This window comes from Thermoascus crustaceus (genome assembly GCF_041956765.1).
Source record: "Thermoascus crustaceus strain CBS 181.67 unplaced genomic scaffold VTN00scaffold_5, whole genome shotgun sequence".
In the NCBI taxonomy this organism is placed as follows: domain Eukaryota; kingdom Fungi; phylum Ascomycota; class Eurotiomycetes; order Eurotiales; family Thermoascaceae; genus Thermoascus; species Thermoascus crustaceus.
The window spans coordinates 713,537-727,698 of record NW_027192531.1 but is presented as its reverse complement, the minus strand read 5'-3'; the positions used below and the strand labels follow the sequence as shown (position 1 = coordinate 727,698).

The window sequence follows — 14,162 nt, the reverse complement described above, 5'->3', positions numbered from 1 at the left end:
AAGAAAGAATCTCACGTGCCCGATGCCTAAACTAGGCAGGTAGGTAAATTTACTACTATGGAGGTGGAACGGGGTTACAACAAATGGGGGAATTTAGCTGTTCATTCGGATATGCGCATTGTCCTAGAGTTGTGGATTGCTAAGAGACGCTACATGAGGAAAGAAGAAAGATGGATGGGGGAAAGACAGCCTTAAGCCAAGTGTCTCCTCTTATGTACATTTGGTGGATGCCTGACACAGGCAGGCTTGTGAATATGGAACAGCGCAGAGATCTACAACTAATTGGCTTTTTACCTTCTGTACTGCTGAGTAGTAGGGAGTAACGATGAACTTGACAGCTATTTTCTGCTACTAGATGCCTTGGCTTCATGCATTCTCTATTAGTACAGCTGCAAGGTGCGATATTCCATCTACTGTAGTATGTACATATTAACTGCGAATAGCATAATTGGGCCGCTCTCACATTTAAGGTCCAAGATCCACCACGGGTGGCCTCCGTTGGCTTTGGAGGCACAAGGCTAGGCTTTTCTGTTTGTTTGTTTAGCCATTGCTTGTTTCTTTCGCTATCAGCCTCACTGAGGCTCTTGCCCTGTACTACGTACGTATTCTTTGTTCTCAAAATATACCTACCTACTCAATAAACTTGGGGGCATGCCATTGTTTCATCCACAAAACAGAAGGGGAGGGGGGGGGGGGGGAAAGGGGAACGTCAATGATGCATTGTCCCGTCGTAACAAAGAGAAACAGACTCATGGATACCTGTGCAGCATATCCTTTCAGCGTCCAACCGACATCGATGCCACATTCAGACAGATGACGAAGATAGGTAGCTCGAGTATCAAGCCTTGGCTGACCTAAGATAAGCGCGATAAGATAGTATACTCATTAGACTTCCCCATTGTGGAGAATATTAGACAGATGCATTCTACGTACTGTACTGTATGTACAATGTGTCGAGAAAAGGTCATAAGAGACACAGGCGGGAATGAAAAAAAGGAAAGGGATTCTAAGCTTCGCAGCAGTTTTAAAGGGTTCTACCGACGTCTTTTTGCTCGAGACGATGTTTCATGCTCGTAGAGAATTTCCTCTATCAGTACCGAGTCCGATGGGCCCTTGCTAGATACGCTAAACGCTGAAAGGGGTAATGTGAAAATTTCCACTTAGTATCCTATGTGTTTCTTCCGGTGTGTATATAATTATTGTATTCGCCAAATCCTGGGCCTTTCGTCGCAATCCTGCAGGTGAGATCGTCTAGGGAACGGGGAGAGAGATTCCCAACCTATTCGAGAGAATCAAAAAGAGAAGCTCCTGACTGCACTGTGTACAGTAAAATCTATCAGAGATATGCCAGGACGGCTGTAACGGGAGTTTTGACCGAGTCAACCACCACGGACAGATTAGGCTATTTGCAGAACAATCTTCGGCCCAAGATCCAAGAAGCTATGTTTGCGCTGATGTCGGAGACAGGAGCTGGAATGATTGCTTCGAGTCCGAACAGACCGGCTGTTTGGACTATCTGCTAGCAAACTCAGTGCACTTTGTGCTATGTGGGATGCAGGTGCGAACGGGTATGATGTAGGATACCGACAGAGTCGGCAATACTGTAGAAGAGCATGACATCGATGTGACATGTGTGCATCATGTTCTGGAGATCCCCGCGCCTGCATTGACAATGATCTGAATGGTGACACACTAGAATGTTGGTCAAGATTGGGGCCATCTTATCTACCAGCCTAGGCTTTTGAGTCATCAGCTAGAGACACGCGGCATTGAAGCGGCAAGGACAGACTGGTCGCTGAGTTCCAGGAATTCCGATCTCATAGAGTGGGTTGCTGCTCTGGAACGCGGCAGATCCTCCAATCTCGCAGTCTGCTTATTGCCTGTCGATTATCGCCAGGTGCGGAGTGGGCGGATCTGGTCGACCGTGCGGAGACAGGATGCGACACCTCACAGATTCTCAGGGTTGGCATGAGACGTGGAAGTTCTAGACATGCACTCCAAACCCATCTCATACACCAGGACCATGGAAGAGGCCGGCAAGACCCAGCGCTGCCCAGGGGTATCGGGTGTGGCTGCGACGGGAGCACGGCCACAAGGCACTCTTGGGGGGCCTGAGGAAGCGAAAGGCACCAACCAGGAACGCCCGACAGCCCGCCTTGGCGTCCGCAGTGGATCTGTCCACTCGTCAGCTCAGAGCCTCAGACGGGCAAGCGTGACCAGCCTCAGACACGCGGCGGACTGGATCGGACGGGGGATGGAATGGCCGAGGTCTCCTGTTTACAGGACGACAGCCTTGCTGCATACGGAGATGCGAGACGATGCAGCGACCTGGGGCTTGAACAGCTTCCTGTGGCTTCGTCCCTGCAGGCTTGGTGGATTGTCGTTCGATAGTCGATCACTGGCAGAACAAAGGGACAGAAGAAAACCAAGCCCGCTGGGTTGCGTAGTCTGCGTCGAGGATCGACCTCGTCGGGCTCCGTGAGGGAGCAAATCGTTCCATCGACCCCGCCCGCGTGTCAGACAGAAGGAATAATCATAATAAGCTTGCCCGTTCCGTGCACTCCAACGGATTATTATCATCTTCAGGATTCATCTGGCTGGAGAGGAGCCGTTCATAGTTCCAGGTGGCAGCGTACCTAGAGAATCCCGCGGCAGAGTTTGTGTTCCTGTCTCTCGACCACGGGCTAGCCCACCGGCGCCCCACCGGCGAACGGCCAGCGGCTGGAGAAGGCTCGCATCCGCCGCGAATCGCTGCTCCTGGCCCATGCAACGAGGCACAGCGTAGGGAGAGCCACGGTCCCAGCCTGAGTCCAGAAGGCCCGGAGACCGCGTTCTGCTTCCAACGGATCACAGTAATAAAATACCGCCAGCCTGTCAGTGCCATTCTGGGCGTCGACGGTGGACTCATGGTGCTGGTGCACCCCGGACGGGCGACCCCATTGCCAAAACGTCGGTTACGAAGTCGATAGTATCGCCGGTGCGAACCTTCGACTGCACTTTTCATCACATTCTCACTTCCTTTCATCGTCCTCCTCGTCGACCGCCAGCATTGTATCTCCCTTGTTGTCGGTTTCATCCTTCCCTCGTCTTTGAAACGATCATTCGCTCGTTATCCCCTTCCGATCGTTCTCTCTTGTGCCAACCGCCTCGTGACCGTTGTTGACCTCGCTCACATCCACCCCCCGAACTTGCGAACCCATCATTGATTCTCCCCCCCCCGCTCGACACCCAACGTCTCACGCCGCTTGGCAGCACCGTTCGCATTGTCACCCCTCTCCCAGAGTCTATTCCAGCCCTGTCTGCCGTCGCTGGATAGGTTCGAAGTGTATAACGACGACCAAAAAGCCGGGAAGGGGGTTCCGACGTCCTGGTGTCGCGCTGCGCCCATCTGTCTCTTACCCCGACCAAACGTACTGCGACGGTTGACCTCCTGACCTCACAACTGTCTCAAGAGCTGGTGACAACCATACCTCTTCGACCGCGAACGCTTCTGCGCTGAACCCACCTTTTGGTGGGCATTCACTCATAATAGCCTCCTTTTTCGATCCCAGGGCAGAGCCGTCGAGCTCCGTTAACGGAGCACTTCGTCAAAATTTACTCCCAGGCGCCTCGCTCGTCCGTCCTTGGGGGACGTCACGCCTCCTTTCGGCGCTCTGGCGGATTCCGCTTAAGAGAAGGCTATTCGAACGTCCCGCCAGCACCAAAGCGCAAGATGTACGTCCCGAACTCACCGTGGTCATGGGCCTTCGTGATTGTCGCCGTTATCCAAACGGTTCTCACGCTTGGCCTCGAATCGTAAGTCACTTCTGGATATACCAAAATGCAAGGGAAACCCGCTGATGGGAGACAGTTATGTCTTCGCAAATTTCCAGATACAGCTCAATCCTTCTGCGGAAGATGTGAGCCCGTCGAAGACGATTCCTACCTTCTTGACTCTTTATATCTTCGGTTTCTTATACGAGCTGGTCTTGGTTTACGATGCCCTGCGACTAAAAAACACCATCCAAGTCATCGGAATTTGCATTTGCAACATCGGCCTTCTAATTTATGGTGCGGTTCAAATGGAGCAGATTAAGGAAGCTGTGGGGGTCTTGATGGTTAACAACGCTATCAATATGGATATCTGGGCCGAATCGAAACCATTTCTTATCGCAATTCCGTGTATCGTGGGTCTGGGATCCGCGATGATGGGATTTGTTGCCTGGAAGCTATATGACGAATTTGCGTGGACTATCTATAAGCATATCAGTGCTGACTTGCGAATGAAGCGCCGATATCTGACGTATCAGGTCTGTCGTTTCCTCGTCAACATAGCAGCGATCCGTGAAGCTGACCTGACATAGATCTACATAGCCCTCCTGAAGTTTGACTTTTTCTTCTTCCTCGGATTTACTGTCCAGTTCGTGGTCATCGTGACCGGCAAGACAGACGTGGAATTCGCTCTGACTCTTGCTGCCATCCCGGTGACGATTATTATCCTCCTGTTCGCGGCGTACTTTACACGCCGTGAGAACACATTCGGCATGATTATCATCATCGTATGTGGACACGGTTTCTCTACTTCATTCCAATGTTCCTTTTTCACTGACTGTGCTGCCAGCTTCTCTATTTTGGCGCTCTCGCCTATTTCCTCTTCAAGCTCGTCCGGATGTATCAACCCGAGAAATACCGAGAGTACCTTCCTGCCCGACGGTCACTTACCTTTTTCGCTATAATAACACTTGTTCTCATCATTATGACCATTGTCAATGCATGCATGTGCACGCACAACTTCCACAAGGGACTGCGGCCCCATATCTGCAAGAAGAGAGTGGACCCAGAGGAAAAGACAACCGAGCTGTCCTCTAACATGCCTGGCGGCCCAATGCCAACCCGGATGATGATAGATTAGGTGGGTTTCCAACACCACAAATAATCCGAAGAAGGGGGGGGGGAGGAAAGGAGCCGTGCATGTCCTTGTGCTTTCTTGTTGCATATACAGTCCTCTTACACAAAACATGCACACAGTGATATATCTGTTTGCATCTCGATGGCTGAATTGCCAATGTATGGACACGTTTTAGATGCTGGGTTTGGGACGCATTGGAAGGACCACTACTATGATACCTACATTTATTTCTCAGGGTCCGTTTTCTTGATGACGACTGTCTTTTTTATGGTTCTATTCCCCTATATTGGGTCAAAGTTTCTCTGTCAAATATTTTGCTGCTATCGGGATACTGGTGGCGTTGCTCGAGCTGACGCTTTATTCCCCTTGAGTATCTATCCGTGTCAAATATAATGAACATTCATTCTAGGATTTAGACTCACCGATGACGGCAACATTATTTGTTCACTTCGGCAGAAGATAGATGATCTGGCCGGTGAACTGCGAAAACTAACCTCAGCCTTAGCAGTCTTGGTGGTCGTCGAACGATTTAGCGTATAGATCCTAGAACAATTTAGAAGAACTTAATAATCTGTCAGATCTGCCACCTCCTTGCATATATCTACGGAGTAATAATAGTGCGAGTGCGGATGGTTGGAACCGGGGCTGCTGGAAGCGCGGGTTAGCGTCCGTACCGTTCATGACGATACCGACCAGCGGGAAGCGTGATCGTGGCCTCTTTCTAGCAGCTCCCGACCGACCTCGCCTTTTATCACCGTCAACCTTCACCTCCGTATCCTCAGCTCCACGATCTTCTGTTTTCATTCCTTCCCCATTTTTCTTTTCTGAAAAAAAAAAAATCTTGAAGCCTCATCTTCAACGCTCTTTCTTTGCTTCTTTACCGATAAAGTTCCTGTCACAATGGTGAGTCCCATGCGATGCTGGTTCTCGCTGCCAGAGGTCGACACGCTCAATGGCAGCGCGAACTGTCCCTTGCCAATTATTCATTCGACTTTTCTTCCGCATGCGATTCATAATCGACTTATGCTAAAGCTGTGCTAGGCCTCTCCTCGCGCTGCTTCCCCCTTGACTTCCGGCGCCGAATCTGGTCCGGATACGAAATCCCCTAGCTCTGGCCCCGGCGCTGTTGCCGGCTCTGGCTCTTCTCTGAACCGTCCCTCGTCGCCAACTCCTCCCGGTGGACCACGAACTGCTCTGCGTCGCCGCGCAGCTGCGGAGCACAAGGAGTCGCTGCGGAATGCTAGGCCCGCCTCGACCCGTGCTGCAGGCGCTGGTGGCTCGTCGGGCACGATGCTGAAGCTGTACACGGATGAGAGCCCTGGACTGAAGGTTGACCCTGTTGTGGTACTTGTTTTGAGTCTGGGTTTCATCTTTTCGGTCGTGGGACTGCATGGTGAGTTGAAACTTTGACTATTGATGAAAATCTTCACGCTGGTTGGAATTTTCGGAGAGCTAACATGGCTTGTGGCCGCAGTCATCGCCAAGATCACCCGCACATTCTCTTCATGAATACCTTCTCGATATCGTCTCGTCTTATTCGAATCCTTGGTCTTACGCGGGTTGTGAGATTTGATGACTATCAGAGCTTGTCATGCTCGCATCTTGTTAGATGATGGCTTACGTGTTACCACCCTTTGCGATTCCACTACCGACCTTGCGAGCAATCAGACGCGGCGATTCAGCAACGAACCCCTTTATTATCCTTCCTATGAACGTCGTATACCCTCCTACCTATGTCTCTTCATCTCTTTTTCAATTCGTTGCAACCTTTTCTCGACACCGATATGGGACTAGCGTAGGGCTCCTATCTGCCGCATAGTTGTTCCTGCGCTTGCCTCCGCGTCTCCTCCGCACGGGATCCCAGATAGACACTCAACAAAAAATCCCTCTACCGATTGTTATTTTGCCGCAGTAATACTTTGTTGTTCCTGGATTGCTGTGAACGCTGCTGGGTAGGTGTTTTCGTGGTGGAATGGAGTACACAACTGGCGGCAGGAGGGCAAGATGGAACTGTATAATATTCGCGTACCCTTAATTTGAATAAAAATGTTATAAGTAGTGGACTTGCAAATAGTCGATACTTTTCATGTTTTGTACACTGTAAAGTGTTCCTTCCAGGTTCGCCTGGGAAATGAAACCGCAGATATTTCCCTCTTAGATTTTTTTCAACTTGATTTTCCCGAAACTCCAACCGGAAAGTTGGATCGCTCTACCTAGGTATTCTTTGGGGTGACTTCCTCTTCACAGGTTCCCGTTCTCATCCGTCGATCCATTCGATTCCATGCCAAACAATTTCACTGTCCAGAGTAAACCTCTATCACCCCGAACCCTTTTGTTTACCATGCCTTCATCAAGCCCTTCTTAAGTAGGTAGTCGTTTAACGACCCATACCATGATGAATTATCCTCTTTCTTTTCCCCCTTTCGCACATGCTATGTAGCAGGTGCCTATATTTGTTATTGCATTCGGGTCTCATCGACGGATCCCTCTGGCTATCTACCTAAGGTAGCTGGCTGGCTACGAGATTATTTAGACATGGGATTAGGGCACTGCCTAAGCATGACAATAAATAACTCGGGCTTGCGCTTGCACCTCTATACATCCCTGGGCATCCATGGGTGTGCATTCAGGGCTTTCATTTTTCCTTTGGAGGACATGTTCGCTGGCACTGTAGCCTGGGACGACCAGGTGCTACAGCGGGCACCTGTTAGGTACCTTCTGTAGGGCTGTGGCCGTGCTACTATCCATTGACCTGTTAGGTCACCTTTGGTTCTCTATGTATTATCAGCTAACCCCATTCCAGAAATCATCCAATCTTATGGATTTGAGCTAATTCTATGGGACAATCCATTCTCTGCATTTCCACAGTACCTTAGGTGGTGTCCTTTCCGGAGGCATGACTTCCGCTTTTGGCAAGCTTAAATTCTATTCTGATGAAGTCTCACATGATGTTTACTCACCATTCGGAATTGGGGGCCGCATCAAGCGGCATATGACAGCGAGTGTGCGAAACGTCTACAGCACTACGTGGTGGCATGATATTTATTCTGACCGTGGTGGTGACGACGATAGGTACGTGCTTGCCTACTAATCCACAGGAGTGATTGTGACATTGCACCGGAGGAACGTTCGTCCCTATCCATTGGAACAAGCGAGACGGGTCTATTCACTGAGAATGAAGGAATAGAAACAAGAGATATCAATGGTAAATGATATGGTACTCCTGAGGAAGCTGTAAGCTGATTCTTCGGTCCGTATCAACGATTAGGTACTCTATGCCATGTTCTGCTACGTGCTACGTATGATACGCACAACGCAGTGAATAAGTACCTAGGAGGTACTTACCTGCTCTCACGGAAGGTCAGCAGCAGAATAGAAGATTACTATTCATATATTAGTAAGATCTTCTCACAGGGATCTTGGTACCTTTTACCTTTCTTTTTCTCTACTGGACGTGGAGACGAACCCTTCATCTTCGTGCGGTATAGCTAACGTGTTTGTGGGGAGCTCGCTTGGGGCAGACTTACGTACGGGGAGTACAAGTGCCTAGGTAGGTAGGTATGCTTTCCAATCTTCCAGTTTCTATAATTTATGTGGATGACCTGTTTATCAATCTGTACGGAGGACTACGGGGTAGGTTCGTCCCGGTTCCTCCCGATCCTTCCTGTTTTTGTTGTCACATACGGAGCGGGTCTGGGATTGATCCACAAAATTGAGTTCAAGTTTGATTTCCAATCTATCATGGTTTTAATTTGATTCCTGGGGTTTGTTATATCCGAGTTATAGGAGTGATCGGATGTAATTTTTCGAACAATTACTAATTTAGCCAGATGCAGATACCTGTTTTATTCAGTTTGGCAACGGATAAGTGGAAAACAGGAGAAAATGTGCAGGATTAAAATGATAAGTTACGATGAACACGTCTGTCTGATCAGAGAGAAACCTGTGGTATTCTTGACACACATCCCCCTTCCCTCTGAGTGATCTTGCTTGATACAGGTGTATATACATCCCGTCTCTGGCATTCAGAGACCTGAACTCACCTGTTCCATGATAATATCAAAACAGATGAATTAACCGAGAAGTAGCTTTCGCCCGAGGGTTCTAGCCGATCCAACATCCGGTCCGGGATTTGAAAGCATACCTAAGATACTCGGCTGGTGACCGGCCCGAAGCAAGTGGCCGCACAGTGATCAGACCGAAAAGGGAAGAGCAGCTCCGAGGGAATGGATCATGGAGGATCATGGAGCTGTGAAGGCTGCGGAATGTGGACAACTAACAGCGAGATTTCCAAGCTTGGTGTACCTTTAAACCAACATTAATGCTCCTTCATCCGTATGAAATATTCCGTAAACAGTAATCCTTCCGGCTTCACACGGCATTTGATCCTGGCAATGTTACCGAAAGCAAGTTTAATGGTCGCGGATCAGTGGAGAACTGTTTCCTATCGTTGATAACTGGAGTCGTTGGACTGCAGGTTTCGTGGGCCCGTGAGCTTCTCCTGAAGCTAATGCTCGTGTGATCGACGAGTATATCTGGACGTGCAGGTTTTCGTGGCTCCAGGCGAGATTGGGAATCATCTAGTGACCATATACCGTGAATGGGCTACGGTGTACCAGGTCTGAACCAAGTATTCCGTATACGGATGGACACCGTTTATCAGCTCTCCGAGGATTTATCGGACTCTGATTCTGACATAAAGCTTGCTCGAGAAAAGACACAAGAGGGATCGAGGCCCTTGGCGCCAACAAACCTGAGCTTGCTTGGTTTCAAACAGCAGTATGTCATATCACTTGGCTCATATCACTTGGCAGATTCACAACTGAGTCACTCTGACAGACCCAAGAGCCTTGGATACCGGGCAGCTGCTGCATTCCGAAGTCCTGATAAGCTAGTTCTCCACATCCGGATTTTCGAAGACAGAAATACGGAGTAGAAATGCCCACAAAAGAAAATCATGAGTGGAAGCGTCGAGTAAGCGAGCGGTTGTTATCAGCTATCGCTGGCGCCGCCGGGCCCACCACCAGCCTGATCGGGACGTTTTACATAAGATCTGGCCGCGTCCCGACGGCGAGAAGCGACCCTGCAGGACTGGCCGCGGGCGCGCAGTTGCCAAAAGTATCTTCTCACCTTCCGGGCGGACGTCGTGTTGCTGATTGTTCCCTTATCTCGATGTTGTCAAAGGGCCAATGGGAGCGCGGGATCGCGGAGTACTATATCTATCTCACGTGGAAGGTGCTGTAGATAAGGAAGGTTCACGAGGACAATCCACCAATGGCGGCCGCCCACCGTTACCGTTCCAGCCTAGCGCCGGGCGCGACTCATGGGCCGTGCGGTGGACCGCTCGGGTCGTGGGGACCTGGAGCTTGCAGGACTTACAGAACAAGTTCCCGAGCCTGCTGGATTCCGAATTACGAGAGAATGGTCCTTATCAACCGCCGTCGACAGCCCGAGGTGTCCATATCTAAGCTCTTGGCTGATCCGCAAACACGACCTGCTAGAGTCATGTCTGCGAGGTCGGAGTGTGTCCGGGGTTCCCCACGGACATGCAGCTTGCTATATGAACCTGCTTCATCCTCCCGATGTGACAGGGGATATACTTCTCATCATCAGATTCATCGATTGATTGCCTGGCTGGCTGAATCAGTCTTCTGCCTTTCTCATCCTCATTGATTCAATTGATCCCTAGAAGAAAGCCTCAGCGGTTGCTTTTGGAACCTGACAGCCAGCATCTATACGCATTCGAACATCTACCTGTGGACTCTCGTCTCATGGCCTCGAACGAGGTCAAGTTTACGGCGCCCCTGGGGCAGGGGTTTGGCTACGGTATTGTCGTGGGGTTGGGGTTTGCTTTTGCCTTTGTTATGATCTTTATCACCTGGGCCCTGAAGAGGTAGGTAGTCTAGTCTTTGTTTGTGTCCTACTACTTGGGTATGGAAGCGGATGCTCCATATTGGCTTTATGGACTGGTGGGTTTTTCAATTTTATGGTTTTAACGTCAATTGACCCGAAACATCCACCGGCACGCAATTGCATTTTCCATGCCGTATTTAGTCCGGGGTTGTGCTGATCAATGAGAAAAGATACCGGCATGAAGTCCAAACGTCTGAGATGTTCTCCACCGCCGGAAGATCCGTCAAGTCGGGGTTGGTAGCATCTGCAGTCGTTAGCAGCTGGACCTGGGCTGCAACCCTTCTCCAGTCATCTTCTGTGGCATATCAGTATGGCATCTCGGGTCCCTTTTACTACGCATCAGGTATGTCTCCCCTGCTCCATGCGTGTAACATGGATGGCCGTAACCTTCGAAAATAGGAGCCACCGTTCAGATTATCCTGTTCGCAACCCTTGCAATTGAACTGAAACGACGTGCTCCCAATGCGCATACCTTCCTTGAAGCCATCCGCGCCCGCTATGGAACCACCGTGCACATTGTCTTCATTGTCTTCTGTCAGATGACGAACATCCTCGTGACCGCCATGCTGCTCACTGGAGGCTCCGCCGTTATGACTGCTTTGACTGGGATTCATACAGTTGCTGCCTGTTTCCTGCTCCCTATCGGTGTCGTCCTGTACACTATTTTCGGCGGTATCAAGGCGACCTTCATCACCGACTACCTGCACACTATCGCCATTATCGTGATCATTTTCATGTTTGCATTCTCCGCTTACGCAACGAACGAAAACCTGGGATCGCCTGGCAAGGTGTTCGACATCCTGGTGGAAGTTGCAAAGAGCCGTCCGGTTGAAGGCAATGCCGAGGGAAGCTATCTTACCATGAGGTCTAAGCAGGGTGGTATCTTCTTTGTCATCAACCTGATTGGTAAGTTAGAATGATAAGTCGTTTATCTATTGTCATATGTACTGACGGTGTTCTAGGAAACTTTGGGTATGTCTCTAGCATTCGGAATTGTTGATCGAGTTTCTCCATGACACAATTAGCTAACATTTGAATCAGTACTGTCTTCCTTGACAACGGATATTACAACAAAGGTTGGTTCCTAGATAACCTATAAGACTCATGGTCTAAGTGCGCTGACTTGACATAGCCATTGCTGCAAGCCCTGTGCACGCGTTCCCCGGATACATCATCGGCGGTCTCTGTTGGTTTGCGATCCCGTGGCTCTGCGCCAGTACTATGGGAATCTCTGCTCTTGCCTTGGAGGGCTCCCAGAGGATCAGCTCGCAGGATGTCACGGCTGGACTTGTCCTGCCATTTGCTGCTGTGAAACTGCTGGGTTACAGCGGTGCGGCCGCCACCACGATCTTGATTTTCATGGCGGTCACTTCAGCATTCTCAGCTCAGCTGATTGCTGTCTCCTCGATCTGGACATATGACATTTACCAGGCTTACATCCAGCCAAGTGCCAAGGGTAAAAGGCTCGTTTGGGTTTCTCACATGTCCTGTGGTATCTACGCCCTTGCCATGGCTGGCTTTGCTACGGGCCTGTACTACGCCGGTATTGGCATGGGCTATCTTTACTTGCTGATGGGTGTCATCATTTCCGCTGCCGTCATCCCTGGCGCCATGACTCTGCTTTGGAAGGGACAGAACTGGATCGCTGCTGCTGCTTCGCCGGTTCTTGGCTTGGCTGTCGCGCTCATCGCGTGGCTGGTGACTGCGAAAAGCCTGTATGGTGAGCTGACTGTCGCCAGTACCGGAGCAAAGTAAGTTCAAGTGCTTTTTGTTTTGTCACATTAGCGATGAATACTAATCATTCCCAGCTACCCTATGCTTGCTGGCAATGTGGCAGCTCTGCTCAGTCCGATCATCTTCATTCCGGTCCTTACCTACGTGTTCGGCCCACAGAACTACGACTACGAGTCGATGCGCAACATCCGCAAGGTCGATGACTCTGACGTCGCTGCCGCCGCACACGTCGATCTGGAGCTTATTCCCGGAGAAACGAGCCAATCCGAAACCGAGGCCCAGAAAGAGGAGCGTAAGCTCAACCAGGCGGCTTTCTACGCCCGCATCCTGACGGTCACCATGGCACTCAGCCTTCTGATTATCTGGCCGATGCCCATGTACGGCTCCTCCTATGTCTTCAGCAAGCCGTTCTTCACCGGTTGGGTTGTTGTCGGTATCATCTGGTTGTTCTTCACCGCCATAGGCGTCGTTATCTACCCGCTCTGGGAGGGTCGTGAGAGCATCATTCGCACCGTCCGCTTAATGTTCCTCGACCTCATTGGAAGATGGAAACCTGCGCTCCATGGTCGCGAGTGCAATATTAAAGAGGAGACTCGTACCGGTGAGGTGACGCCCACAGAGAAGGTCATGGACAAGCTATAAGTGCGCGAATAATGCCATATCTAGAATGGACGATCAGGGCCTGGGCGGTCAGGAGTTTGGGTAAGCAGTTTTGAAGGCTCATCTTTGGAGAGCTTGTTTTTTGAATGTTCTTGTATATGATTGATGTCACTTTGATTCCCATGTCTGAACTGTTTCTTCCAGTGTATATGCTAGATTTTGATGAGACGCGATCCAGACGTTATCGCTAGGATAGCTAGACCAACATCTAGATCGTTAATTTGATAACGGTTTTAGAAACAACTACAGCCTCCCAGAATTCCCCTTTATTCAAGCTTTCCAACCTTGCTTATGGACCATATTCAGCATCCCCTGCAAGCTTATGAACTATACACAGCCTACTTAGAGTAACATCTTATCCATCCTTTTTTCCAGTTCTTCAGTTCCTCCAGAGCCACGTACACGCTCAGACACCGTATTCTGTTTCACTGTATATCAGAACCAGACCAAATAATCACTATCAACAAGAGCATATATTTATATGAAAAGATCACATCACCCACACACTTTCTTTGCAGGATTCATTTCCGCATATGTTTGGCCTTAAAAATCAAAGATGAGATCGAAAGCACTCAGAAAATGCCCCAGGTTAGGGTCCTATCATGCCAAAATATGAGCCATTCCGCCTATATATCCCTGTCTAGCGTAGCAGCTGGGCAAATTGCTATTTTATACTACCCACGTGATTTTGAAGCTACGCATGGGTAGGAGGATATTTTGGCAAGTGGATGGAGAGAGGCGACAGTCCGAAGACAACATATTGCGCAGTACCAGTGAGCCATACATACGGTATGCCGGATCGCCTTTGGAAACAACTTGTTTCATCCAGAGGAGGGGAAGGGGGGGAGGGGGGCAGAATTTTGGCAAGTATCGCCGCAAAAGGATAATCCGCCAAGGGATGGGAGATTCGAAGAGAGGATGGGATGATACTGCTGACAGACTTCTTGCGTCATTGATTTCTCTCACG

General features: G+C 49.9%; 3 protein-coding genes across 3 annotated transcripts; all 3 read left to right on the top strand.

Annotated features, from left to right (window-relative positions):
- Positions 1 to 3,712: 3,712 nt before the first annotated feature.
- Positions 3,713 to 4,891, top strand: VTN00DRAFT_7833 (uncharacterized protein; the record flags this gene model as incomplete). The annotated part of the gene is made up of 4 exons (XM_069434620.1): positions 3,713 to 3,795; positions 3,851 to 4,289; positions 4,344 to 4,538; positions 4,601 to 4,891. The coding sequence occupies 4 exons, from the start codon at positions 3,713 to 3,715 to the stop codon at positions 4,889 to 4,891; spliced, it is 1,008 nt and encodes a 335-aa protein (XP_069286099.1).
- An 897-nt stretch (positions 4,892 to 5,788) lies between these two features.
- Positions 5,789 to 6,397, top strand: VTN00DRAFT_7832 (uncharacterized protein; the record flags this gene model as incomplete). Its single annotated transcript, XM_069434619.1, has 3 exons — positions 5,789 to 5,827; positions 5,930 to 6,281; positions 6,363 to 6,397. The coding sequence occupies 3 exons, from the start codon at positions 5,789 to 5,791 to the stop codon at positions 6,395 to 6,397; spliced, it is 426 nt and encodes a 141-aa protein (XP_069286098.1).
- Positions 6,398 to 10,659: 4,262 nt separating this feature from the next.
- Positions 10,660 to 13,177, top strand: VTN00DRAFT_7831 (uncharacterized protein; the record flags this gene model as incomplete). Its single annotated transcript, XM_069434618.1, has 7 exons — positions 10,660 to 10,781; positions 10,972 to 11,144; positions 11,201 to 11,707; positions 11,764 to 11,773; positions 11,843 to 11,877; positions 11,934 to 12,552; positions 12,610 to 13,177. 7 exons carry the CDS (start codon positions 10,660 to 10,662, stop codon positions 13,175 to 13,177), a joined length of 2,034 nt encoding a protein of 677 aa, XP_069286097.1.
- Between the last annotated feature and the right edge of the window lie 985 nt (positions 13,178 to 14,162).